General features: G+C 51.0%; 10 protein-coding genes across 10 annotated transcripts; 7 read left to right on the forward strand and 3 right to left on the reverse strand.

The window, feature by feature from the left end:
* Positions 1–1248: 1248 nt before the first annotated feature.
* Positions 1249–7155, forward strand: RIM15 (rim15, signal transduction response regulator; the record flags this gene model as incomplete). The annotated part of the gene is made up of 1 exon (XM_064875366.1): positions 1249–7155. The coding sequence occupies one exon, from the start codon at positions 1249–1251 to the stop codon at positions 7153–7155; it is 5907 nt and encodes a 1968-aa protein (XP_064728631.1).
* Positions 7156–8153: 998 nt separating this feature from the next.
* On the forward strand, positions 8154–9248 carry PMZ80_006958 (uncharacterized protein; the record flags this gene model as incomplete). Its single annotated transcript, XM_064875367.1, has 1 exon — positions 8154–9248. One exon carries the CDS (start codon positions 8154–8156, stop codon positions 9246–9248), a length of 1095 nt encoding a protein of 364 aa, XP_064728632.1.
* Positions 9249–10309: 1061 nt separating this feature from the next.
* MNN10 (alpha-1,6-mannosyltransferase) lies at positions 10310–11852 on the forward strand (the record flags this gene model as incomplete). Its single annotated transcript, XM_064875368.1, has 3 exons — positions 10310–10751; positions 10801–11089; positions 11141–11852. The coding sequence occupies 3 exons, from the start codon at positions 10310–10312 to the stop codon at positions 11850–11852; spliced, it is 1443 nt and encodes a 480-aa protein (XP_064728633.1).
* Positions 11853–12604: 752 nt separating this feature from the next.
* PMZ80_006960 (uncharacterized protein) lies at positions 12605–14581 on the forward strand (the record flags this gene model as incomplete). Its single annotated transcript, XM_064875369.1, has 6 exons — positions 12605–12809; positions 12890–13022; positions 13376–13527; positions 13574–13812; positions 13862–14133; positions 14188–14581. 6 exons carry the CDS (start codon positions 12605–12607, stop codon positions 14579–14581), a joined length of 1395 nt encoding a protein of 464 aa, XP_064728634.1.
* A 1049-nt stretch (positions 14582–15630) lies between these two features.
* PMZ80_006961 (uncharacterized protein) lies at positions 15631–17882 on the forward strand (the record flags this gene model as incomplete). The annotated part of the gene is made up of 2 exons (XM_064875370.1): positions 15631–16532; positions 16595–17882. The coding sequence occupies 2 exons, from the start codon at positions 15631–15633 to the stop codon at positions 17880–17882; spliced, it is 2190 nt and encodes a 729-aa protein (XP_064728635.1).
* Positions 17883–19050: 1168 nt separating this feature from the next.
* Positions 19051–19935, forward strand: SDH1_1 (succinate dehydrogenase flavoprotein subunit; the record flags this gene model as incomplete). Its single annotated transcript, XM_064875371.1, has 3 exons — positions 19051–19226; positions 19307–19319; positions 19468–19935. The coding sequence occupies 3 exons, from the start codon at positions 19051–19053 to the stop codon at positions 19933–19935; spliced, it is 657 nt and encodes a 218-aa protein (XP_064728636.1).
* A 1756-nt stretch (positions 19936–21691) lies between these two features.
* PMZ80_006963 (uncharacterized protein) lies at positions 21692–22765 on the forward strand (the record flags this gene model as incomplete). Its single annotated transcript, XM_064875372.1, has 1 exon — positions 21692–22765. One exon carries the CDS (start codon positions 21692–21694, stop codon positions 22763–22765), a length of 1074 nt encoding a protein of 357 aa, XP_064728637.1.
* A 608-nt stretch (positions 22766–23373) lies between these two features.
* PMZ80_006964 (uncharacterized protein) lies at positions 23374–24330 on the reverse strand (the record flags this gene model as incomplete). Its single annotated transcript, XM_064875373.1, has 1 exon — positions 23374–24330. One exon carries the CDS (start codon positions 24328–24330, stop codon positions 23374–23376), a length of 957 nt encoding a protein of 318 aa, XP_064728638.1.
* Positions 24331–25090: 760 nt separating this feature from the next.
* On the reverse strand, positions 25091–26171 carry PMZ80_006965 (uncharacterized protein; the record flags this gene model as incomplete). Its single annotated transcript, XM_064875374.1, has 2 exons — positions 25091–26084; positions 26149–26171. 2 exons carry the CDS (start codon positions 26169–26171, stop codon positions 25091–25093), a joined length of 1017 nt encoding a protein of 338 aa, XP_064728639.1.
* Positions 26172–26610: 439 nt separating this feature from the next.
* PMZ80_006966 (uncharacterized protein) lies at positions 26611–27271 on the reverse strand (the record flags this gene model as incomplete). The annotated part of the gene is made up of 2 exons (XM_064875375.1): positions 26611–26745; positions 26843–27271. The coding sequence occupies 2 exons, from the start codon at positions 27269–27271 to the stop codon at positions 26611–26613; spliced, it is 564 nt and encodes a 187-aa protein (XP_064728640.1).
* Positions 27272–27903: the final 632 nt, after the last annotated feature.

The following is a 27903-nucleotide window of genomic DNA, read 5'->3' on the forward strand; positions in this document are numbered from 1 at the left end:
TGTATGGACTCGAGCATCAGAGAGGAAGGTGCGTCACCAACAGCGGATATGCCATGATCTGATAGTAGTGTCAACCTGTCAGAGTCGTTTCAGCCATGTTGCTCATAGTCGGCCAGCATGTTCAAAGTGCGCATTTCGCCAGTCGTAAGTGGCAAGGATTATTGTTTTTGAACACAGAAACGAGGGATGTCTGCAGCAGTGGCATGAGGGCACGGAGGGGTATTGATCAAACCACCGTCAACTTGACTTATCGATTGACTTTCTTCTTCTGGCACTACTGTTTCGCGTCGTCCCTGGTTGTGGGTTGGGCAGTAGGAGGTAGAACTCACGAAGAAACAGTTGAGTGATGACAACGAGGTCATGGCGTATGGCATTCAACGCTCAGTATTATCGTTCAAAAAGATACAAATATCCCGATCATGGACGTCCAACGTGATTGGTTTCGCTTGTCCTTGCTTTGTTGCCGTTCCTGTTTCGGCCTGGCGCCAACATGAGAAAGAGCAGACCATTGGTGAGCATTTTAGGTGCAACTTGACACGAATAAGCACCCTTGCTTCCACCCACTGCAACCCCGCTACAAGGCCTCTAAGAAGAGTCTTAGCAGCGATCAAGCCACTCAGGTGCCTGCAGGAAGCGTTTCGTGCATTACAGTCGAGCACCGGTGCACTTCAGAGTTTCGTGTCCCCGTTGCTTCGACTGCCGCTACGATCATCCTGCCGACTGCGCTCCACTAGTGTACTGCAGTTATTCTCGATTGCCAGTGAGCAGCACTCGCCTTGCGTCCTCCAATTATTCGGTCAACACTCACCTCTCAGCACTACAGCCATTGTACTTTTCGATATCTACACCTTCTGATCTTTTTATTGGTACTTCAAACTGCTTGCATACTTCGACGTCGAGGCAGCATTGCCTGGTTTCCAGTCACGACCGGGTCGGCTTCAAGAATCTTATAATACCGCCACGGCATCACTCTCGTTCCTCGGTTTTGAGTCACAGCCAGGGCTCGCTTCCTCTAATCGTCGGCTCTTCTCGTTTGTTGGTTTCCCGGTTGAATCCAGCGCACTTGTCTGGCTAGATCCTTCAAGACAAAGCGTGTCACACAACGCGCTGAAGGGACAGGCAATTCCATGGAGATGGCTCGATAGCACTGCACAGTAGCTGTGCTGCGGCCTATGCGAGTGCACACTGTGAGAGGGAAACCGCTTCAAAGATCAGACAGCCGCCAACTACCGCCTTGTGGGCGCAGGAATGGCCCAAGATGGATCCGATCGTCCATTTGCGCAGTCACCCACTGTGGCCGCTCTGAAGTACCATGCCGGTGCTGGCCCCGAACCACAGAAGGTTATGATGGAGAGATCATTCAGTCAAGACATCCAAGAAGGTGCTCAAGAGTTAAAGGATGCTGCTGAGCAGACAAGAAATATTATTCTCGACCTCAGACTGGATGGTGTTGTGCGATGGGTTAGTCCTTCGTGGACGGATGTCGTCGGAACCCAGATGGAAGTTATCAAGGGCAAGCCTATATCGACCTATATCAAGGATGACAAGGAGGTCTTTGAAAGAGCTATCAAGGCATTGCAGACAAACAACTCAAAAAGTCAGTTCGTCAAGTTTACCATTGAGACTACAACAACATCTGATATAGCTCCTATGCTCGATGATCAGTCTAGCCCTTCAGACGAAGGGGAGTCCCTAAAGCCTGATGGCAAAGTTCTGCTGGAGTTGGAAGGCCAAGGTATCATGGTTTGGGACCGCACAACTGGTGGAGAATCACATACGATGTGGATGTTGCAGCCTGCTGCCGAGCCCATTCAGATCGAGGTTGAATTGCCTAGAATCTTGGTCGAAATGCTGGGTATTGGTGCAGAGCTGCTTGCTAAATATCTCTCGGAATTGACTGAAGCCGGTGCTAATGACCCAGCTAATCATCCTCCGCCTTTACCTGTTGTGTGCCGCATCTGTGAGCGGTCCATAGTACCCTGGTGGTTTGAACGACATTCAGATCTATGTGTGCAGGAACATAAGGCCGAGATGGATGTACAAATGATCCAAGAAAGTCTGACAGAACACCGCCATGCCATCGTCCGGGTGCTCGACGCATTTGATAACAGACCCAGTCGCTCAGCGTCAGGCGAGAACGTCCCAAGCCAGCCACTACCTGAGTACAAGGGGCTTCCTATCGGTCCTTCGCCAACCGCATCTTCCTTATCCTCCGCGCCAGGTTCGCAAAACGTGAGTCCAGCTCGCTCGCGAAGCCCTTCCACGGCAGGTCTTGGCCATAGCCGAGGGCGTTCATCTTTTATCGTTCGCCGTCCACTTGTCAGAATTGTCGAGCTCATTCTCGATCTGTGCGATACTGCTATCGAGATTAATACACCTGCCATCAAGGATACCAAGAGTGAAGAGAGCGATGAGTTTCGGACCCAATCACCCGTGTCTGAATCCCGTATCAATCAGATTGTGCACTGGCAGCCGCCAAGTAGCCTCGACACAGAGCCAGGTTTGGCAGCTCTCAGTTCTGATACGGAGAAGTTGGCCCGCGCCAAGATAGAAGCTGTTCATCGCCATCAAGTGATACTGGAATATGGCGAACGGATTCGTCAAGAGTACCTCGCCGAGGTCGATGCATGCATTGCCGAAGCTCTTTTGAAAGCCCAGCGAGCTGCCGAGGGAGAGCCTCTCTCCTCCGGCGAGAGTGAAGGAGAAGAGGAAAGCCAATCTGTTACCGGCTATCACGACCTCTCTCCAGGAAGTGAGCATATGTCACAGCCAGACATCGGAGAGCCAGAAGTGACTAGAACTCAGTCTCGGCCACAGCTACGGTCAATGGCATCTGCGCTAAGGAACTCATTGGACCCACCTGTATCACATCCAGATTCGCGGCGTCCCTCCTCACAAGCGGTATCAACAGGATCAAGCAGCCCCCAAGAGTGTCCCACTCCAAAGTCAATGCGCAGCAACGTTATCGCGCAACCGCAACCTATCCACAAGAGGCGTTCAATGTACATTGCACCAGACGAAGGTGAAACAAGTGATAGCAGTCTACCTTCTATGTCAGGCATGCACCACATGCGGAGAACAGACTCTCCTGCTGCCATTTCTGAGCAGAATCTGAGTAGGTCCGCAAGTTCAAGAGACAGGAAACGTCGAAGCATGCATCTACATGGGTTGAGCTCGTCCTCGCCGCACCGAGGGCAGTCCCCCAGCCATTTTCCACCAGCGCCTTCCAGCCCACTTCGTATGAGCAAAGCACGGCTTCCCAGCGTTGAAACATCTTTACAATCACCAATTGTCTCACCGCTACTCACATCTGGCGAGTTTCCAAGTCCTCAGTACCACCACCCGCATCACCGCCGTCAGTCATCGATACACTCTTCAGATATTAGAGCACCACTATCTCCACGCTTGAGCACAGCCGCTCATTTGCAGCCTCGCGCTCAACCACCGTCAATCAAGGACTTCGAAATTGTGAAGCCCATCAGCAAAGGAGCGTTTGGCAGTGTATATCTATCGAAGAAGAAGTTGACTGGTGAATACTTCGCCATCAAGGTTCTCAGAAAATCGGATATGATTGCCAAAAATCAAGTTACCAATGTCAAAGCAGAGCGTGCCATCATGATGTGGCAAGGTGAGAGCGACTTTGTTGCAAAGCTGTACTGGACGTTCTCAAGCAAGGAGTACCTGTTCCTGGTCATGGAATATCTCAATGGTGGGGATTGTGCATCTTTGGTCAAGATTCTGGGTGGACTAACGGAAGATTGGGCCAAGAAGTACGTTGCTGAGGTAGTGCTAGGCGTCGAGCATCTACATAGCAGAGGAATTGTGCACCGTGATCTCAAGCCCGACAACCTGCTGATTGATTCCAAAGGTCATCTGAAACTGACGGACTTTGGTCTTTCACGTATGGGTCTGATTGGTCGACAGGCGCGCGCACTGAAGAGTCCGGAGGAGCCAGATCCTGACCTCTTCAAACAGGGTCACTTTTCCTCTCAGATTACAGGTCCCGCGTCTCGGTCGGCATCCTTCGACTACCACCCTGGCCCATCGCCAGGGCAAACACCTTTGATGACACCCGCTCTGGCGGGAGGGTTGGACCAGCCATCGTATTTCAGCCTGAATCGCGAGGCTTCTCTTAGTAGAGACTTTTCCCGAAGAACCTCTGGTCATCGGAGCGAGAGCGGTAGTGTCTCTAGTCACGACCTACACCAAGCTTTTCAAGGTCTAGGATTGAGCGACAGCCGGGAAGGCAGTAGGCCAATATCTGTTCATCAGAGGCACAATCCAATTGAAGAAGAATCGCTCTCGCAGGCGAGCGCCTCGCCAGACTTGATGCCTCTGTCGCAGTCAATGAGCAACATGTCGCAGCCCGCTACTAGCGTCAGCTCTCAAATGCTACCACCGCCTACCGCGCTGTTCGACCCCGATGAGAACGGCAAGAGGTTCGTCGGTACCCCAGACTATCTCGCTCCAGAGACTATTCGAGGCACCGTACAGGACGAGATGTGTGATTGGTGGTCGCTGGGTTGTATTTTGTTTGAATTCCTTTATGGCATGCCGCCCTTCAACGCCCCAACAACAGAACAGGTTTTTGACAACATCCTCAATCGGCGAATTGCTTGGCCCGACGATGACGAGGTCGAGGTGTCGGAGGACGCAAAAGATCTCGTTAACAAATTGATACAACTTGACCCGAAGCAGCGCTTGGGGGCAAATGCAGAAGACAAATATTCTAGTGGCGGCGCTGAGATTCAGGCCCATTCCTGGTTCTCAGATATCAACTGGGAGACCTTGCTTGAAGACGAAGCTCAATTTGTACCCAATCCCGAAAATCCAGAAGATACTGAATATTTCGACACCCGAGGCGCCACGTTGCAGGCTTTTCCTGAAGAGATGGAAGATCAGCTCTCACCTGGCCTTGGGAGCACTCCCGGAGACTACGGTGACAGACCGCATGACGCACTTTTCAAAGCTCGCTCTCATGTCTCTTCTACCAAACGAGGTCTGATGCCTCTCCATATCCCTGCGCACATTGCGCGCGACTCGCGGAGTCGACGATTGAGTGAGCCTGTTGTTGGCGACGATTTTGGTAGTTTTGCATTCAAGAACCTTCCAGTCCTGGAAAAAGCCAACAAAGACATCGTAGAGAAGATGCGCAAAGAAGCATTACAAGCTCAAGCACGGTCTGCGCAGTCGTTCCAGGCGGCTCAATCGGCATCGCAGCCTGTATCGACTATACCTACGCCCACTGTGTCGTCACCTTCCGGAGGTCCTGGGTCTGTGGAAGGCAGTCCAATGGTGCCTATGACAGTCCAGAGGGCTCTGTCTGTGAATAAGCATCATCGTCCGGCATCGCCGTCAGGTCTGTCAAGCTCAAATGCGTCTCCGAACCGCGGCTCTCAGCCTGGCTCCCCCATGCTGGCATATACAGGGATTCAGCATCATGAAAGAAGAAAAACCTCGGGTTCATCAAATTCAAGCAATCTGCAGAACTCGACTGTCTACGATCTGTCTAATGCTCGCGGTGCTCAGGCCCTCGCGTCGCCTGCGAAAAGACTTTCGAGTATGTCTCCAGCCAAGCCACCAACCGTGTCATCTCTACAACCAGGGACACCTGGCAGAAATAGATCGCACACAGTAGGTTCTCAAGATAGCGAAACTCAACTGCGCGAGCCGTTCATGCCTGGCCATCATAAGCGGCGGAGTCAGCTCTTTGCAAGAGACCAGTCTCCCTCTTCGTCCGATAATGAGAACACAGCACATACGAAAGCATTACTCAAAGTTCAGCGAAAACGCCAAAGCTCCAGAAGAATGTCGCAGTTCAATATCATGGAAGGCCCTGTTTATCGACCACTCGATATCTTGATCTGCGAGGACCATCCAGTATCTAAGATGGTCATGGAGAAACTGTTCGAGAAACTACGATGTCGGACTATTACTGCCACGACAGGGCCTCAAGCAATAGGGTATGCTGGGGGGAACATTCAGTTCGATATCATTTTCACCGAATTCAAGCTGCCACTCATTAATGGTGTTGATCTGGCGCGAATGGTTCGAGACACTAACAGCGCGAATACTCACACACCAATAGTGTGCATGACTGGATACCTCAAAGATTTGCCAGACGAACATCAATTCGACGCACTCCTACAGAAACCGCCCACACTTCCGAAGTTGACAGAAGCTTTGTGCAAACACTGTACATGGAAACCACCGCCAAAGGACTTCAAGCCGACCATGCCGCTTAATGTGCTCTCGGGTCTACCAATGCATCGGACACAGGATAGCCCGAGCTCAGTTGCATCTAGCAGAGCACCAACCATGCCTGAGTCGTCCTGGAAGGGCTCAAGTAGGGAAGACTCTATCAGTAGCGGTGGCTTTTTCAGTGATATCGAATCTCTTAAAGCCGAAGAAATCCCTGTCGTCGTCTCGCGAGCTGCTACGGATGAGTGGAATCGTGGTGGACTTGGCATTACGGATGATTCAATATTGGACCACAGGACCTTGGCCCAACCGCCTTTTCCACGTCTGGAACACACCGAATCCGCACCGCCAGTAGTTGACGAGCTCGCGCCGTTCCCGCCAACGCTGCGACACCAGCCTTCGTCCGAAGCTATTCGCAACAAACGGGAATCGCTCGAGAAAATCCGTGTTAACGCAGGCGGCGCCGAAGAAGGTGATGATGAGGACGAAGAACTGGGTAGACTCCAAACACGCCAGAAATCACCTGTCGAAAAGGCCGCGCGATCTAGCTCGAAATTGGGACAGGAGATGCTTCGCACCAATAGTCGAGGCAGTGTCATCTCGATGCACGATGATCGAGTAGCTGAAGCAGATAGTCTTCGCAGATCACTGGAAATTCTGGAAGGCCGCATGGAAGGTCTCCGGATCCCAGAAGAAGATACAGCAATTCTCGGCTCCGTCCAGCCACGCAAGAGTATGAGAGCCTCATCATCGGAGCATGCTCATCCAGAGCCTGAACGCCCAGCGAGCCGAGGACATATTACGCCACCTATTTTGTTCCCGCTAGCCCCTGGCCATACTCAAACAGAGATCGATATGGACGATCAAGCTACGCCCATGCCGAACAAGACCATCGACTTCGGTGATCAGCCTACCCCGAAAGCGCACAGCGAGAATGGGTCGACTTCTCGATAGGAGGATTTGTGAGCACGACCTGTGATGTTGTGTTCAAATTGTTTCTTTGTTTTCTTGTTCCAATGTACATTCACGAATCAACGACACTCGCTTTACGATTTTCTTTTATGTTTGACTGACTGGGCTTACGTGCAAGGCGCTGGAGGTGTATATGAAAGAGTTATATATGGAGTGTCAGAGGCTTTTGCCGTGGTGCTCATAGGGCAGGACTGTGTGGGTGCGGATGCGCACAATGCCTTCTACTTGTTATTGGCGATCGAGGAAGGCAGGCACCTATTCACCACAACTTGCTCCTATCTGGCGTACCTAAAATCGGAATCGAGGACTGACAGAAAATCCCTACCCACCCACGGGTCAAAATCACAAAACAAAAGGTGAAAGACAGTTGTGCATGGCAAACCTGGAGTTTGGGAAGGGCTCTTTGACTCTCACCTAGACTTGTTGACTTTCAATGGTGTCGCGAGGTTGTGGATTGCTTTTACCGAGCTGATTCTACTGTGGGCTGTGCCTTACCTACCTACCTAGTTACGATATATAATATTGGCATGAATATATGATGTTAATGACCCAAACTTGATCTACGTGTGCTTTTGTCTCGATGCTTTTGCTGACGCTACAGGAATAGGCCTGGCAGGAGTTGAGCAATTGCCATATGTCGTGAAGGCGTTGGCAAGCTTGAAGTGAGATTATGGGCATGTACACGATGGAGCGACCTTTGCCGTCGACCCTGGACTACTGGACCAGAACTTCGGCCATTGCTGCTCAATCTTCGCAGAGTCTGAGCGGATATGAAATCAGCCGATCGCGATTTGTGCAATAGCCGACAGAATTGGAGATGCTTTCATAGTCGCGAACATAAAGTACACACAGACTGTATGGGCGCGATTGAACATAATCAATACCCTCACTAATTCGAAGAGAGCACGGGGCTATGAACACACAGCCTCAAATATATTGTTCAGGATTATTCTACAAGCCAAGGCCCCCCCTCAACGGGTATGGACAACCCTGTAACCATCGCAATTATCGGTGCCGGTTCGATTGGTCCACGACACGCCCAGACTGTCCTCGAAGATTCGAATGCTAGACTGGTGGGCATCGTCGATCCTGCTCCTAGGGGTACAGAGCTCGCGACACAGTTGGATGTGCCATATTATAGCTCGATCGCAGATCTGTTGAGATCTGAATCTGACCGTCCGGAAGCAGCGATTATATGTACGCCTAACCACACGCACGTCGCTGTTGCACTAGCACTGGTGGAGACGGGGGTGCATGTACTGGTTGAGAAGCCGGTTAGCAGTGATGTCGAGAGTGGACGGGAGCTGGTACGGCGGGCGCGTGAAAAGAGTGTGAAGGTGTTAGTGGGTCATCATAGACGGTTTAACTCTTATATCGTTGCTGCGAAGGGTGTTATTGACTCGGGTGAGCTTGGCGAGATCGTGGCTGTGAATGGATTGTGGACGACGTGTAAGCCGGAGGAGTACTTTGATCCGCCTGGTGAGTGGAGGAGGGGGAAGGACGGAGGCGTGATATTGATTAATATGGTGCATGAGATTGATCTGTTGCATGAGTTGGTGGGACCGATTACTAGGGTATATGCTGAGCGCATGCCGTCGAGACGTGGGTTTGAGGCGGAGGAGGGTGCTGCGATCACTTTGCGTTTTAGATCTGGTGCTGTGGGCTCGTTTTTGCTGGGTGATAATTTGCCGAGTCCGCATTGTTTTGAGGCTGGGACGGGGGAGAATCCGGGGATTCCGAGGGCGGGAAAGGACTTCTATAGGGTGTTTGGGACGAAGGGGATGTTGAGTGTGCCGGATTTGAAGGTGTGGGGGTATGAGGAGGGGAAGAAGCGTTGGGGTGAGGAGATGAGGGTCAGGGAGGTGCCTGTTGCGGTGGAGGTGCCGTTTAGGGGTCAGCTGGCTCATTTTGTTAGGGTTGTTAGGGGGTTGGAGGGACCTAGGTGTAGTGGTGAAGCTGGGCTGGCTGCGTTGGCCGTTTGTGAGGCTTTGAAGAGGTCGCTTGAGACGGGCTTGCCTGTTGAGGTTGACTTATTTGATTCGAGACGGGATGTACAGAAGGCGTTTTGGGCTTGAGTTAGGTGAGTGATATAGGGGGCCAGAAAAGTTGAGATTGGAGTAAGACTGATGCTAAGTAGAGGATTTAAGGCTTTGCGTCAAGAATTTCATCTTGTCCCAATTGTCGAATAGGTCAGAACATGGAGGTCCTGTAGCTAAGGTTCTTTATACTGAGGACCTCGTGTCCATTTGCAAAGTCGGAGAGGTATAGGGCGACTAGCCGTCCTTTTCCACATATAATCATACTGGCAAGGCAGGCTGCATCGATAGGCATATCGATTTAGTGGAGGTCAGGCGTTGAAGACGTGTTCTTGCCTTGTCCTCACCATCTCGACGACGCCATCATCGGCGAGGTCTTGAGAAACAACCGAATGATCCTGCTTCGGAGGCGAGCTTTAGTGGCTGACCTCGACGGATGTGCCTTCCAATCAGAATGTTCGAGGGGTCGATCATGCCTTAGCGGCCTCCGTTAAGCGATAAGCTAACTTATTCTGCGCCTAAAAGGTTGAACCCTAGCGTAAACTTCCATATCTTTGTCAAACATGCGCCGCTGAGCATTCCCAATTCCTGGACTGGTTGCTTCGTAGACCTGCTTGGTAAGACGTTGCACACTGCGCCGACACGACCCGGTTTCGAGAACCCGAATTGTGCTCACAGCTGAATTGTAACCTGACCGTCATATCACAGAATCTCCAGGGGAAGGAAAAGACCCAGTCTGGTTTCCCAGTTCGTATTGAAACACTTGGCAGCTGCGATAGCCTTGATCAGATATTGATTGACCCTTTGGGCGCATCGCATAGCGCGCATTCTTGCTTCGACCAGACTGATGCTTGTCGATAAGTTCCAACCGGACGGACCATAATTGAGAGCAAACGCTGGCGTCCAAGGCAGGGCCAGAGCGTCCGAGACGAAGACCATCAGGTCACAACATCCCGAACATAACGGAACTTGGTCTTCATCCTCGACACAGCAGGAGCGAATCAGGTGCCACTTCTGGGCTTTCGTCCCGAGCATTTGCTCAACCTCTGGCTGCTATTCCGGCAACGCCGACTTTTCCACCTTCACAATCCTCTATTCCCATGTCCTTGTCGCGAACACCCTCACCGAAAGTCAACGGAGGATGGACGTCCCGAGGTCTCACAGATAGCCAATCTGGCTCTCCGAGTCGCAAGCCCTACAACATGAACAGCTTCGCCGACAACGACGATCACTGGGCTGCAGTTAGGGCGAAAAGTCAAGCAGTACGGCGCTATCCTACGATACAGACAAAGAATGAAGGCTTCTTCAAGAGGACGAGGAGACAGGTTTCCCAGGTTCTACCGACCTTCAACAAATCAAATCCACAAGATAAGAGTTGGAGAGATCAAGAGAAGCTAGGTCGAGGCAGATGGCATCCTGCGGGAGGAGAAGGGAGATTCTCTACAGTCAGGACCTTTTTGGGCAATTTCTTAAGAAGATTCAAATTTGTGTTTTTAGTATTGGGCATTATTGCGATACTTACGACTGCCATGTCGCAAGCAAGTGAGTATCGATATTCCAGACAGGAGACTGGTCGCTAACAATGTGGCAGATGTACGAGGACGATATAGAAGCAACTCTAGACTGGGCGGTGGCAGTAAATTTGTCATTATACTTGCAGCTAATGAAGGGGGCGGCGTTATGGATTGGAAAGGTCCCAGGGAATGGGCCATAGAAAGAGACAGTGTTAGAAACAAGAGGCTATATGCCGAACGATGGGGTTACAACCTCGAACTCGCAGATATGAGCACTAAGAAGAGATATGCGCATGAATGGAGAGAAAGCTGGGAAAAGGTTGATATTATTAGGAATTGTATGGCCAAATACCCGAAAGCTGAATGGTGAGAGACGTTGCCCGAGCAGATGAGGTAACGGTACTGACTTCTGTCTAGGTTCTGGTGGCTAGATCTCAACACCTTCATCATGGAACCATCGATATCTCTCCAAAAGCACATCTTCAACAACCTCGAAGAAACCACATACCGAGACATCAACCATTACAACCCTCTCAACATAACACATCCTCCACAATCGGAGTTCCTCGACCCCGTCTCCCGTTCACCGACCGGCGACAACCTCACTTCATCCATAGACCTGATTATAAGCCAAGACTGTGGCGGCTTCAACCTAGGCTCTTTCTTCGTACACCGTTCAGCATGGTCTGACCGGCTTCTGGACATCTGGTGGGATCCAGTACTTTACGAACAGAAACACATGGAATGGGAACACAAGGAGCAGGACGCCCTTGAGCATATTTACACTGCCCAACCGCACATCCGCACCCATATGGCCTTCGTCGAGCAGCGCAAAATCAACAGTTTCCCACTTGCGGCTTGTGGGAAGCATGGCACAATGGGTGAGAACGTGTTCGATGAGAAGTTCCATTACAATGCGGCCGATCGAGACTTTCTAGTCAACATGGCCGGCTGTGAATGGGGCAGAGATTGCTGGAGCGAGATGTACGAGTTTAGAGAATTGAGCAACAAGCTCAACAGAAGTGTATGGCAGAAAATGCTTGATGGAGTGAAAGAGCGCTTCAGAAAGCAATTTGGTCGTGATGGGGACGGAGAGCAGGCGCTGGCTGCAAATGCGGCTGGAAAATGAGAAAACTTCACTGAGCCTACAGCTTCTAGAAGGCAGCGGCTGAGTAGTCGATGTTCCGTCCATACTAAGTCGCAGCTTACGCAACTCCACCACAGCGGTTCTTGCCTCATCTCTTGACAAAGTCGATGAAGACTACCTGCTACGTCAGCTCGACACTCGACTCGAGACTTTCGTATGACACAGGTGCACGTCTTCTGTCCGCATGGCTGTTGTTGGCCGCCAAGACGAGGCAGCGAGTCGCTGTTCTGAACCACGCGAGGGCGAATCACAGCCGTCAACGAAATTCGATTCGGTCGAGGACGAAGACGTGACGATGGAAGCATGGACCTGCAACTCTCGAAAGCCAGTGTCACATCAGGCTGTGAGCACATGCTCCAAGCGAAAGCGAGTGAGGAGGTGACAGCTGAAGCTGAGAAGCTAAGGCACAAAAAGTTAAGCAGTTTGCAAAATTGCCGGTTACAGTATGCATTCTACCTTGCCCGCCTTGTGGCACTAATGCGGGTGGCCTTACAGACAGGGTTTCAACGTTCAAAAGTACGTTCCGCTAATTACTGATTACAGTATCGACTTCAGCCGTCGATCGCTGCTTTCTCCCTGCCCGTAGCCACATCCGTCCGGACCTGAACAGCAAAGGCTTAGCAAAAGCTTCAAGAAGCCTGACATGCCCCGCAAGATGTTGTCGTTCTTGTCTATGTGTAACTTCTTCCGTGTCCACCTTTGTACCATCAACCGCGCCGCGCATGATAGAAATCATGGCTTATTCATCGTGGACTCTCACTCTGGCCGTTGGCCTAGCCATCCTGTTCATTAGCAGAATCTTCAGGCCGTCGAAAATTGCTGGTCATCCTCCGCTACCTCCAGGACCCAAGGGTCTCCCTCTTCTTGGGAATCTGAACGATCTGCCTAAGCCAGGCGTGCTCGAAGCCCACCACTGGCTCAAGCATAAAGACCTCTATGGTACGTGTGACTCAATGGCAACGGCTGAAAATGTTTCTGGTGGACGCCTTGCTGAACATGGTATTGTTTGCCAACGACAGGCCCCATCAGTTCCGTCACAGTGATGGGTCAAACCTTGATCATCATCAACGATGCTCGATTAACATTCAAACTCCTGGAAAAGCGGTCGGCGAAGCATCCGTCGAGGCCAAAGCAGATTTTTGCGGGAGAGATGTAAGTCAATGCTCTTCTTAGTCAGCCAGACCAGGTCAAATGCTGTCCTCGGATCGTCCAAGAAATGCTGACGGTGGACATCTGTGTCTCAACAGGTTGGGCTGGGAAAATTCACTCGGGTTCTCGCCTTACAACAATCGCTTCCGAACCTACCGCAAGAACATGGCTCGCATAATTGGCTCCAAATCATTGGCTTCGCAGTTCAATACGTTGCAAGAGGCAGAAGTGGGCCATTTTCTGCTGCATCTTCTCGAACGGCCGGAAAAGCTGGTTGAGCATATAAGGAAGTCAGTCCTCCATTTTGTGCGCCGGTGTGATGGTTGTGGTGCAGTTTGCTGACTGGGCCCTTCTAGAGAAGCGGGATCGGTGATCTTGAAAATTGTCTATGGCTATACGGCGGAGTCTCACAAGAGTGACCCCCTCATTGACATGGCTGGTGACGCTATGGACAAATTCGGGCGAGCTGCGGTTCCAGGAGCCTTCTTGGTTGACATTATGCCGTTTCGTAAGTGCGCTTGAGTCCTTTGGCGCCTGCAGCTGATGAGAATTAGTGAGACGAGTCCCCGCATGGTTCCCTGGCACCGGCTTTCAGCAAACGGCTCATCATTGGGCTTCCGAGCTCAAGGATACGACAGAGAAGCCGTATGCTTTTGTGAAACATCAGATGGCCCAAGGAAAGAATGAACCGTCCTTTTTGTCGCAACTGTTGGATCAAAGCGGGGCGGACGCCGAGGAGGCTTTCAACCACAAATGGTCAGCTCTGTCTCTATATACAGGCGGTGCGGATACCGTGAGTTTCTCAGATATCAGGGTGCTAGATTGGGATCTGACTCTTTCAGACTGTATCTTCGATTGCATGCTTCTTTCTGGCAATGACAGCGTTTCCGGACGCTCAGCGGAAGGCTCAAGAAGAGATTGATCGGGTTATAGGACAAAGCAGACTACCGACCATGGCCGACCGGGAGAGCTTACCATACATAGATGCCACAGTGAAAGAGGTTCTTAGGTGGAACCCTGTTGGGCCGATGAATCTCCCACATACAAGTGACGAAGACGATATTGTTGAAGGGTACTACATCCCGAAAGGATCCATGCTGCTTGCGAACATCTGGTGAGCTTACCTTCTCCAAGTGTACGCTAGCAAATCCGTTCTGACAGTCAATAGGCACTTCACGCATGACCCGAACGTCTATCATGAGCCCATGGTCTTCAAGCCTGAGCGCTTCCTGCCCACCAACGGTCATGAGCCTGAGCCAGACCCACAGATGTATGCATTTGGCTTTGGACGACGAGTCTGTCCTGGACGAAACTTAGCCGAGAATGCCCTGTATCTTAATGTTGTGCAGTCTCTAGCAGCGTTCAGCATCGGCAAGGAGATCCGGGATGGAAGAGAAGTGGAACCAACCATCAAATTTGAGCCGGGTATAGTCAGTCACCCGGCGCCCTTCAGGAACCTGATCAAGCCGCGGTCGCCGCAACATGAGCAGCTGATCCGGTCCATTGAGCAGATTTATCCGTGGCAGGAGAGCGATAGCAAGGTGCTCGAGAGTATGGGGTGAGCTGTTGTATGTAAATCCAGGCTGTTATCACTATTGACATATGCTGTTATGTCTGGTTTCTAGACATTGCTTGTTTGTTCCTTGTGGAGACCTCACATCGCGAAGGTTTGTTCATGAGATGAACGATGAAGTCTCTATAAAGTAATCTTAGTAGTACAGAGTATCAGCGCACCCACCTTTCGACAAGCTTGATCCTCCGCGTTGATCCTATCACGTGCGTGTCCGCCCAAAAGTGAAGTCGAACAAACGCGAACATGACGCGAACAAAATGGGCAAGTCAGGCGATCATCACGACCGCTGTGAATTGCTCAACAACATCATAGTCACGAGCATCTGTGGACCAGAGCGTCTTGATGCATATCACCATCTCCTCGAACTCCCCACGGCTTGACAATATTGATTCATTGCTCATCATGTCCTTCGCGTCCTGTGGAGTTGACCACATTATAAAGTGGCGATCGTGCCTACCAAACTTATGCGAGTATCAAAGCGAGTCATGATTTGTTGAGCGACTACGACTGGTGTTTGACTGCTCTTTATGTTTCTTGAACAGGAAAACCTGCGGCTTCTTCTTCGTTGTTACGAGAAACAACGCGATCCCTGTTAAGAAGATAGCGACCATGCATCGAACAGGATGGGATGTCGCAAGTCGTGTTTTTCATTTTCGTTCTAGGCCATAGCAATTTCTTGCTAACCATGCTAATGCCGACCAGTGATCGAGGGACGCTAGACGAACCGGGTCTCAGCATCGTGTCTGGTACTACTGGTACAAGGCCACGTGAACAAGGATTTCTTTGATGAGTCAAGAGTGTTCCGACACACACATATATATCCAGCTATGTACAGCCGCTGCAATCAAGATCGAACTTCAATACCTCCAGCACTCCAGCCGATAATCTGCGGAATTTCGAGTTGGCCTCTCATTCCAGTACTTGGGGCACGCCAGTACCCTGTGGAGGGTCGTCACCTCGAGAACAGACTCGCTCAATTTGCGGACTTGCACGGGTGTCGAGAAGACTTTCATCTCGTGCTTGAGGGGCACGCTAAGTATGTCGCAGAAATCACTACCGAACGAAGTGGTCCTCTTGATCATGCACTATACACTACGACCGTCGAAGAAGGAGCGTCGCTCGCCATTGTTTCAACAGCTCAATATGAGAAGGGTCTGCAAAGCGGTCAACACGGATGTCCTCCGATACTATTTCGATGAAGCAGATGTGCTTGATCTCGATGGTGGAGGGGGCACCCCGACTGGTAAGCCTTGCAAACAATGCCAAGGTGCTGTACGTCCCGAGCGTGCTAAATCAGTCATGCATAAGAATACTGTGCTCAGATATATCGTCGGGCTCGTAGCGCATAAGGAGCTACCAAAGTATGACATGCGACTCCGAATACGAAAGGAGCTTCGGGAGGCCGCCAAGCAGCTCAAGAGGGATTTCATCGATGGTGGCGGACGCCCAGAGATAACCGTTCCGCCGAATCTGGATCTCGAGGGGTCATTCCTGGAAGTTCGTGGCCTATGCTTAGCTATTATAGCTCTTCTCGGTGTACAGAATGCATGGGCTTTCCTCGGACCACATCATGCTTCGTGCTCCCCAGCCCCCTTGGAAAGGATACTCAAGGACAAACCGCCAATATTCTGGAAGCTGATCACAGCAGTCTATGTTGGTGACGAGGAAGAGAAGCTGGTCATGTCATATATAGGGGCTCTGGAAGGCATGGAGGAAACGCTAAGGCTTGAGTCGCTGTCTGCTGCGCTTACAGTTGCCATCCGGGGAGGACACCAGGGCTTGGTCAACGCTCTTTTATCACCGATTAAGCCAGGGGCAAATTTCGTTGTCGTTGAAAGTTCTCAAGGTCAAGTGACCCTAGCTTCTAGAGAGAAAGAGGGAGAGGAGCCTAAAGTCGATGTGTCAGAGGCGCTTTCAGACCCCGTTCTGAATGGCACGGCGTACTTCAGAGGTCTAACAGTCATCGATACAGCATTTGTATCAACAACTGATCCAAATCCAGTCGTGGCCCGAGTAGCTACGGACGTGCTTCGATGCCTGTTGCCGCACTGGCAGGCCCGTGGGGGCTGGGGAGACATGCAGATCCGAGCTGTCACGGAAGTTTCGGCCAAGTCAGGCCTTTGCTACAATGCATCGAGACAGTTTTCCCGTCCTCGAGCTATGCATGTCAACGAAAGGCGCTTCTACATATGCTTTCACAAGCTGCCTTGCACAACGATATCGACAAGGCTGTCATAGTCCTGGGCTATATCAGGGAGAGGTCCGACCTAACAGTCGAGAAAGCCAATCCACGAACCTACGTGTCTAATCAGGTATGGATTCCGAACGACAAATGGAAGAATGAATACGGGGTCCGCGACAACCGTCTACTTGACGGTCACAACCCACTACGGGTAGCCGCCGCAAAATCACATGTCAAGATCCTTAAGTTATTCTTAGGGAAAGATCTTTCGCAGCATCTGCGTGCATTGCTGGATTCGGTACACAATATTGACAAGAAGGACAGCATAAATACTGTACAGGCATATCGACGACGTGAGAATAGCTACGTTGACCCAGTACGAACTGTGGTCAACGACGTGTTCATCGCGTCAAACCGGGTCCCTGATTGGAAAGCCAGGGGGGCACCAGATGCTGCAGGTCTTCGAACGATCCTCAAAGCCGGTGTGAAAGACCTATGCTGGGGAGGCGAGGTCATTGCTGCCGCCGGCCTCTCACACGTCGATATATTCCAGCCGCTCGCGGCCCTAGTCGATGTTCATCAGGAGTTCCCGCACCTCATCGCCAAGGGAGGTTTCATGCAAAGCGACGTTTCCGTTTACGTGCAAGGGGCGTACGCCCGAACCATCGGAGAACGTGCCTTATCTCATGCTGTCAGGAACCTCAGAGTGGAGAATGCCAAGATCCTGATCAAACGTGGTGTACAACTGGTGGAGGATATTCAGCCTGAACCGTTCATTTCAGATGACATAACAAGAATGGAACAGGTGCTGAACATGTCCGCTGCACTAGGTGAGAACGAAGGGAGGCGGGAATGGGCTGAACGTCAGACACAACCGAGTGCCGACGGTCTGGAACCTGGTTCGTGGGTCGTGAGCCCTTTGTTCAGAGCTCAAGCCCATCGAGCGTCGTCTTACATCAAAAAGTCGGGACAGCAGGTCAGCAAGTTGTGTGAGCGTCATGGTCTTACGTATAAGAGAACAGGTGACCGTACGACCTATGAGCGTCGGACGGGAAGATCTGACCCGGAATGGGAGATGTGCAATGCGGCAGGCTATCCTACCCCATGATATCTACAGAACCACACAAATGGATGGGTTCAAGACAGTCCGACACTCGCTACACACTCGTAGACGTATCAATCCGTCGAGCCTCACTAACCAACTCATGAAAGTCTGAGGCTGGAGCAAAAGAAGTCCGAGGTGGAACTTATCAAGGTTACAGGGTGAGGTGAGAGATGTTGAAGGTTGAGGTGAGAGATACTGGAGGTCGAACTGAGAGATATCAAAGGTGGGTTTCATGAAAGACAAGAACGCTTCTACCACGAATCTTGTTTCAACCACAAGGTGTGTTACCGACCTCACAACCGGAATCCCGGACGGCATAGTGAATGCCAGGCAGTAGTCCTACGTCGAGCGCGGTCCTCCTAAGGCCGCATCCGTTGCTTCGTCCACTGACCATATCTTCTGCGGTTCTCGCAGATGCCAACCTCTGACTGCTGATTCGAAAGTCCACCCGTCATAACATTTGCCACCAACAGAATAGTAAGGCCTTCTTCAGGCCATCGTCTGCTTGGAAATCATATCTGCTATTCACTTTTCCGCACGAGCACGACAAACTGGCCTGGTCAGATGGGGCCCTCCACGAGGTATATCTAGTCGGCGCTCGCAGCGAACCCGGGAGCACGCCAGTAGCCCGTAGGGAGGCTATTACCATTGGGACACTGATCGATATTCTGGTATCGTTCGTCGAATCTGCAAGACCTTTGTGAGACTTTGATCTCGGATTTGAGAAGCATGTCAATCGTTCTTGTGCGTACAACTAGCCGCGTGAATATTGGATAGGGCAAACGAAGAATGACTCGATCTGCGGCAGCAGCCAAGCCACGATACGCTAATCATATCGCATTCGGCCTCGGTCTCGGCACGAAAGGGTCTGTTTTAGGGCCGGGCCTCGCATATTGCTATCCTTAGACGTCTGTCGCCTGCACTAGTAGTCAGGTACCGGAACTCCTTCGCCCGATACGAAGACATCCCACTTGCTCAGCGCTCGATAAAGCCACAAATATTGTTGTGCAGTAGCTTATCTTAGCATTGAATTATTGATTTTGTGCTACAGCACGAGTCAAAGTGTCCACACCGCCACGTTAACGCATTTGAACCATCTACATAGAACGAAGATCTACTCAGGAGGCCTTTGCTTCTTTCGTCTCACCTCTACACAACCGAACCACACAACATGGCTAACGACAAGATGATCACATTCGAGGGTGCGTGGTTCCTGTGGTTGCAGCCGCAGTTGCATCTAGTCTATGTCGTGTGTTATTGCAGACAAGATATATGCAATTTGGGCCGCAACCACAATCCCGACGGTGTCATACAGAACGCTGACGAGGTCTTTCGCAGAGTACCAAGGTGTCCTCACTGCCTACTTTGAGTGGGCCGATAGGCAAGGGTTTTGACAGTAGACTGGATCAATACTGACATGGCTCTAGTTACGATTCGAAGGTTGGTGCTTGCCAGATTCGCCCTGAGGAAGAAGACTCTCCGCATCCAGCGGAGGGGCTGCGGACTGAATGCTAGCCGACTGCCGGCACACTTACCACATACATGACAGAGGGCCTCGTATCTGAGCAACACTAACTAGTCATTGCAGGACTGGAAGCGTCTCGAGAAGATCATCGCTCCAACCCTTCGAATTGACTACCGCTCTTTCCTGAACAAGCTGTGGGAAGCAATGCCCGCCGAAGAGTTCATCGGCATGATCTCGAGCCCCCTCGTCCTCGGCGACAAGACCCTCATGACCCAGCACTTCTGCGGTGCCTCAAAATTCGAGAAGGTGTCCGATGACGAGATCATCGGCTGGCACCAGCTGCGTGTGCCCCACCAGAGGTATAAGGACGAGACAAGATCTGAGGTGCTGATGAAGGGTCATGCACACAGCACAAACCAGCATTGGTACAAGAAGGTTGATGGTGAATGGAAGTTCGCTGGACTGAACCCTGATATCAGATGGGGCGAGTATGATTTCGACAAGATCTTTGCTGCTGGTCGTGAGAGTGATGAGATTAGCAAGGATGAGAAGAAGACTTCTGCTCAGGCTGCCGGTATACCACCAAAATAGATAGGTTCAAGGGAAAGAACAATCAATCACAATTTTGGTCCGGAAAGAGCAGACTTGGCCGGCAAATGTTTGGCGCACAAGTGAATGAGCAGGCAAGCTGGGTATAGCAATTGCTTTCCCTGATTTCTTCGGGCTGATCATCTTCTCGTGGAAGGCGCTCTTTTGCTTACACAAGACGTGTCAGGACAGGAAAGATTGAAAGGAGTAGTCGCCAGCCCGTTTCGCTATGAAATACGAATACTGACACTTCGTCCTTATTTGCTTCAGCCTCTTGTTCAGATACCATGCGAGCCGGTTCGGGTTATAGATGGCAAAGTCCGTCTGGCCCGTTAAGACCTAAAGTGTAACCGCTAGCGATGCTCTACAGTCAAAACCTGGAATCTTAGTGATTTCGCCAGTATAAGCATGGATTAGAGCCAGTTACATCCTCTACCGAGCCCCTGCTTTTAGGTCTTCCGCTGCGATATGGGCTTTCCGACTGGCTGAGCCTGCCTGAGGCAGATAAAAACAGGACACTACCAGGGTAGAAGGGGAGTATAGCCAGGGCATGCGCCGAATCAGGTGGTCGAAAATCGTTTTTTGTGGCGAAATCACTAAAGTTCCAGGTTCTGACTGTAGGGGCGGTTTAGGCATGCCTAGATGTGCACACTTGGTGGGCTTGTCCCCCAGAAATTACGGTGGGTCAGATCAGGACTTTGCCATCTATTTCCAAAATCGGCTCGCATGGTATGGATCTGTTTGCTTCACCTACGTCTGCAGAATCCCTCGATTCCTACCGAGCTCTGATTGACGTGGTCCAACTGTTTGCTGACGACAATTCGCAGATATGCTGGTATATGTGTCGAACATCTGTTACAAATAGGCAGTTTGTCCCTGAATTCCGTTGGGATATCTATGATGTGGGTGCAACGATAGACATTCGTGAACAATTTCGGTGCTTCGTTCCTGACATGCAATGTCACGTGAGCACGTGATGAAGGCTTACCTGTGCCAGGCGCGAAGGAGCTCGAGTCCTTCCACATCAACAGATCACAGCCGTTTATGATGAAACGCTTGATGTCGAGGTCCGGTGTACCATGATCCATGTCAGAATTTGTGCCCTACCACAGAAATAATTCGTATAGATCGCTGCATCATGAGCTGTGGTGTACTATCCATGCCATACATGCTTGCCGCGGCGTTCGAATCTGCCTAAGTGAACTGACTGCAGCTCTGGCCACATTCGGTGACGATGCTTCATCTTACTGTTGTCTCTCTAAAGATGCTATACAAGATTGGGGGATGGTTCCGCGCAGCTTACAGGACGTGAGCAAGGACGATCTGGCAGTTTGGTGCCCTCTCGCGCCTTCCGCAACATCGTCTTCGAGTTCCACACGTACCAGTTGACCGAACAGGACGCCAGTATGCTAAGAAAGATGCGCATGGAATAGTACATCTTATATGAATCGGTGAATCAGAGGATGCTGAAAAGAGAGCAGCCCACAGAGCAGCTGGTGACGAGAGGCAGAAGGTATTAAAGCAGAAAACGTAGAGGAAGACAGGCTATCAGACCTGCGATAGTCCATCTCCTCAAGTTTGTGCTTATATAGAGAGCATTGCTTGCCAGCGGTGTGCCCGGCAGAAATGCGGGGCAAGGTGTTGGAGCCAACAAATGAAGACGCCAGATAGAGCAACGACTTTGCCATTTCAGGACAACTTTTTCACTACAAGAAGATCTTACTCTGTGTTCTCAGCTGGCGTGCCCCCAGTGCTCAACATGTCCAGCGAAGCCCTCAAGAAGCACCTGCTGACACTGCTGCAAGACTACAGGGATTTCAATTCCGCTCCGATCAAGACACAACCAATTCCCACAGCAATCGAATTCTGCAAACAAGTCTCGAAAGGTTATCCTTGCATCTATAGAGCATACGACAAGACCAGCGGAGAAGTAATATGGACAGACCCATCACTGCTCGAGAGTCCAGCCTTCACATGGACAAAGCAAGATCTGCTCAAACTGGTCGAGGACAAGGTGGAGGTCGCCGTGACACCCAATGGCAGAGCAGATGATCTTCACCATATCGAGGGCAAAGATGAAGTCGTCTTCCTCTCACCTGCGACACTCGAGATGACTATCACTGAGCTGTTCGACAAGCTAGTTGCTCACGACGAGTCGATGACCGACACTACACATGCAGAATCAAGACCTGTTTACTACCTCCAGTCTCAGAACAGCAATCTGACAACTACATCACTCTCACCAATCCTCAGACACGTCCCACAAAACTTCTCCTTCGCCCAGCCCGTTCTAGCAGACCCTGAAGCAACCAATATCTGGATCGGCGACGAGCGCTCTGTGACCTCAACGCACCGCGATCCCTACGAGAATCTGTATCTCGTTCTCAAAGGCTCTAAGACATTCACGCTCTTTCCACCAGTCGACGAAATCACTTTGCCAACGCAGCACGTACTGACTGGCAACTACACCTTCGATTCTGACACAAATACCTTCTCCACAACCGTCAACGAAGACCAGCCAAGGATACCTTGGGTCTCAGCCGACCCGCTGCTTCCACGCGACGAGCTGATAAAGCAGTATCCACTTTACGAACACGCTTCTCCGCGAACAGTCACGGTTCGTGAAGGCGAGATATTGTACCTGCCGAGCGGGTGGTATCATCATGTCCAGCAGGAATGCGGGATTTGGAGTGAAGATGGGACGAGGGCACCGTGCATTGCGGTCAATTACTGGTTCGACATGGAGTATGAAGGGGAAAAGTATGTCATGAGGCAGTTGCTTGGGCGGCTGGTGGAGGAGATGCAAGGCGATTCGGACGCTGAGAAGAGGTAGGGAGGATTGTTGCACCAACGTGCGCGTACCTGTTAGAAGGTACATACCCATCAACGCGAGTGGACTATGATTTGATAAATTGTTGTTGTTACCTGCCTGTCAGCAGGCGCTATCCGAGTTGCACCTAGCAACTAGCACCTCAACCATGCGAGCTGGCCTGTATACATGTTGGCACGGCATCACACGTTGAAACTATGAGCAACAAAAAGCTTCCGGCGATCTGAGATATCTGCGATCTCCCTGAACGATTCCGAATATCAAGCTTCATCGACATCGGGGAGGACCTCAGCAAGAGAAAGACTACCAACACGCCTGCCTTGAGTTTCATGCATCGCCACGAATTCGTACTGTAGGCGGGACTAATGGACGTTACTGCTTGTGGCACCAATGCAGCCTGATCACCAGGCTGACGGCAATCACGTCCCTGTGGGCTCGAATGCTCTTGCATCCGGAGTGAGCAATGCATATCGACGCGGTCGGCTCAAAAAAGTTAGTGTTCAGGAGCAGACAACAACACAAACAGTCATGCAGTAATTTCTAAATTCTATTTCTAGTTTCCCATTGCTGGGTAGGTTTCGGCACACAAGATGTGCAGAAAGAGCGTCCGCTCAATCCACCAAATAACTCACCCTACTATTTCCTTTCTGCCGACTGATCTTCCTCACGGTGACCTTCCCGCACCTTTTCGTGCTCGGCACATGGGTCCCACCACAAGGATACACCTCCGCACCAACAATATCGACAACCCTAATCCTAGTCTTCTCATCGTCCACCTCCTGCCCAACATCCTCTCCATTCTCATCGACGTGCGTGGCGATCTGCCGCCAGTCCTCATCCGACGGAAGTAGTCTCTCCAGCCCTCTTTGCCTGAAATTTGCTTTCGTCCACCACCCTATCTTTACCTGAGCGTCTTTATCGACTAATCCATCCACGGCTGTCTGGATCTCGGGCTTATACTTCCCATCAATCAGGCCCTGGAACTCACATGCTGCTGAGTCAGGAAAGTGACTCGCTTTCAGTTCGTCGAAATTGTCGATGCGGTTCTCTAACAATGTACGTGTTGCGGCTCCGAGCACGTGGCCGGCTGTGTGCAGTCGGCTGAAGAGGTTCCTTTTATTGGCGTCGACGATTTGTTTCACGTGGACGCCTGATAAGTCATGATCAAGCATATGACCTTCCGTAAAGTGTCCAAAGTGGAGGACGATTCCTGCGTTGGTGGCAGACGTGCGAGCTGTGAGGACTTCGAAGGTTTGATCCGCGGCACCTCCAGCGTTACCCGTCGGCACAACCATTTCCCCAACATCGCTTGGCTGGCCACCACCTTGAGGATGGAAAATCGTTGACTCGGTGGTCATGGCGTAGAGAAGATTCGGCGCATCGGCCGGGACCTTGAGGAGGTTCTGGTCCGCTTGAGGCAGAGCAGTAATCGGATATATGGATGAGATCTTCGTCTGGTGTTCGTAGGTCTGCTGATGGGCGCCAGAGTGAAACAAGAGCTTTGTCTTCGGGATTTGGGTGAGATTAGCTGTGGCGGCGGGCTCGCCGTTATCTGCTTGCGACGACATTGTGGACTATTGGCGGGCTTGTCAGCATCAAGCCCAGGCGGTCCGTGGTCACACGACTCAAGGTATGTCAGAGCTGGACCCTTGCTTTGCCTCGGTGGACCTCCCGTCAAGCTGCTTGAGCTCCGGGGGCCAGCGGGCTCAGGGCTTGATGGTCGGACGGACGAAGACTTACCATTGTGCTCATCGGTTGTATTCCGAGACCGATGCGGCCTGACGACGATTGCAAATATTTTCGCGGAGCGACTTGCACAGCGACTGTAGTGCCCTTAGGGATGACTTTGCGGTGGGTTACAGGAACTTCTGCAGCTAGATCCAATCTTCGTTGTGAATAAGGATGGCAGGAACGTGATTGAGAGATGGCTCGACGCATCCGATGGTTGGATATTCAAAGGTTTTTCACCGCGAAGACAATGACCGTAAAGAACAATCCAAATGTTTCTTGTGGTAATGTATATATTGGACAGCTTTCCTCGAGCACGTCGAAATCTTTGATCTTGCTGAACACGTTGGCGAGTAAAAGGTTCCGCCCTGTGATTGGTTCGAATCGAGTCCTTAGAGTTCTACGACCTTACCAAAAGGGGCAGGTACATTCATTGCTATTTTGAGTCGAAAGTAAACAAAAATTCTGTCCATGCCCATGCCGTGAAGGCTCGTTTGCTCATAATCTGGTCGTCTAAACCAACCTATTGCGGATGCCAACACATTCACGGTAAGCCCATTGGTGTACCCCAGACGTTGCACTGAAGTCATGGTGCTTCAATCAATCAATCAGATCCATGATCTTCGTAGCAATATCACCAGCAAACTTGCCTCCCTCCTCCAGCAATTCTAGAAAGGTCTGTTCTCGCATGAGCTGCTTAATATAGCATGCATTATATTCAAGAACCAGCACCCTCAGCTTGTCTTGACCTTGCTTGTACTCCATGGTGTGTTTGTAGGTATATCGCAGTAGTTCCACGACACTGCTAGCTCTTTCCTGATAGAATGTGTACCGCGACAACGTTAGCCGCAGTTTCTGCAAAGCCAGTGTCATAAGCCCGTCGCATTCATATCGATCGGAGAACTTGTAGAGACGGGCGTGACACAAGAATACCTTAGTGAAATCTTCTCGCTGATCGTTATTGACAGATGGTAACCAAGACTCCCGGAGCACAGTATGAGCCTGAGAACAGAAATTCTCCCAAAGCTCTCGTCTGGTAGACTTAGAACCGCCGTTAACTTGGAAGGGATCCGTTTCTTTGCAGATGTGTGTCTCACGTTCGTCTCGGAATTCTGGTTCGTACTCAAATACAGGCTCGACAGGTGTTCCCTCAGTAGCGGGCTCGTGCCAGAAATTGATTACTTTCTTCTTTTTACCCTTCTTCGACTTCACCCTTGGCGGTTCTTCAGGTTCGAATGCAACATGCTGATCCGACGTGACTGAGGCTGCCGTGGCTGCCTCACCTAAGTCCTCTTCGTCCTGGTTGGACACGAATGCTTCAGCAACCACTTCAGTGTCACTCAATAACTGCAAGACATCAGGCGAGGGCGAGGCGTAATCTCCAGTGTAAGCGTACTCCAGGAACCGCATAACGGTGTCATCGTCGATATCCTCATCGATGTCTGCAATTGTAATGGTCTTGACTTCACCCTCCTTCATCTTGAGCTTGACATCCTTCTCGAGCACGTTCGAGCACTGCGCAAGCAGCTCGCTATGTGCATAGAATAGCCTACCGCCTGGACCATAGATCTTCCAAGGTTTCGATGAGACATAACTTTGCTGTCGTCAGTATGCTGTTCGTGCGATACAATGTTTCTAGCTAGCTCGGGTCTGCTTACCTCCTGAAAGCTATCTCGGGCATGCTAAGCGAGCTATGCTGCAGTGGATCGTCCTATGCCAACGCGAAGTCTATCTGGTCAGCAAAAGATAGGTTGCTTGAGGCGTGTTTGAAGCAGTTCTGGCGAGCCTTCGAGAGGACGCCAGCGATATTTGGCGGCTGGTCCGAGGTTCTGGCAGAAGATGGTTGAAAGACTGTCTTGCATATTAGGTGTGTTGTCCATGCAGCCAGGCCCCTCTCCTTAGGTGCATTCGCAATGCATAAAGTAAGCCAGCCAATGGGAGACATGATTGCAAATTTCGGAACGAGCAAGACGGCTATATCATACATGATAGCAAACAGCTGTGTACGGCTGCAAGGTGTACTTTCAGGGCTCTTTGCCAATCTATTTCACCGTTGGGTGACGGGCCTTGATAGTCAGATCGCTGGATCTGTTTCCCCAAGAACGTGCAGGGCCCAGCTTCTAGGTCCTCCAGCTTTTCAGGTCCTCGCGAGTGTCAATCTCTTCAAGCATGTCCTTGATTCCTTCGTCGCCTAGTTCAGCCCTTTTCTCGAAGTCTTTGCGGTACGACTTGATCCATTGCTCTTCTTTGCCAGCCTAACATGTCATTGTCAGCACAGGTTATGATTTGAAAAATGCACACGGAACAAGACTGGTCATAACCGCAGTCCCCTATTCAATTGCGTGGACTTACCTCTGGGAGAAGAAAGCCCTTCTCGCGACCAACTAGCCCGCCAACGAAGCCAATGCTAAGAAGCTCTTTAGCGTCCTTCTCTCTTTGAGGTGTCTCCTTCTTCTGTTTTCCTTCGTCACCTTCCTCTGCACGCTCGCCTAGTGCTATGTACCAAGCATTCTCGATTTGCTCGGCAAGCTTGTCGAAGTGCTCTTTCTTGCGCTCGGCCGAGGATCTCACATAGGCTATTATTCGGTTTGTGGTCTCGTCTCTGGACTTGCCGCCGACGAAATGATTATGGGAGGAAGCATCTTGCTGGTAGTACTTCACCTGCACGAAGATCGATGGTGTAGTGAAGGTCTGCGCGTGCAACTTGGTAATCCTATCAGCAAGGTGGGATTTCTGCTCCAAGGTCAAGGGGAATGAATGTTCCACATTGTAGAAAGGCATGTTCGCAGTTGTTCACTTTGATGGACGTGTTGTGAAGCTGATGCTGAGGTTTGAGGACGTTACTGCAAAAGAATCAGGGTTTGAGATCTGTCAACATACGCTCGTATAGAGCATGGAGGGGAGCGGAATGTGTCCAGCAGAAGTACGACCAAGGTCTGGTCTGTTCTGACTCGTCTTGAGTCACCCTACGTGGTACCAACATCTCGACGCGTTGAATTCTCCTGGAGCCTCGACACGACTGCGACGTCATTTTGCATCCGTTACTCCCGATGCCGCAGCTGAGGGTCTCTTCCACCTAGTGGTATGGTGAGTAGGTCTTCCTTGAGGCGTGCCAGTGCCTGGTGGAAAACGGGAGGAATGATGCACAACCGATGTCATCCCGCTGCACCCGTCGTGCGGGGTACCGAATGAATGCCTTTCATCCTTCCATGGCTCGTACAAGTACTTGAACTTAGACGACGCAGTCCGATATGTGGACCCTCGTATTGTCAGGAGTTTCAGAAGATACGAGCTTTGCCCTGAAATTCCGAAGGAAGGTGTGCAAGATTGAGAATGGGACACAGCGGCCATCGTAACGATATTGATTGGATCTGGCGCTTTTGGCTGGCATATTTCGAGTGAGGAAAGCAAAG

The sequence above is a fragment of the Knufia obscura genome (assembly GCF_036327395.1).
Source record: "Knufia obscura strain CCFEE 5817 isolate CBS 148926 chromosome Unknown scaffold_8, whole genome shotgun sequence".
Taxonomy (NCBI): Eukaryota; Fungi; Ascomycota; class Eurotiomycetes; order Chaetothyriales; family Trichomeriaceae; genus Knufia; species Knufia obscura.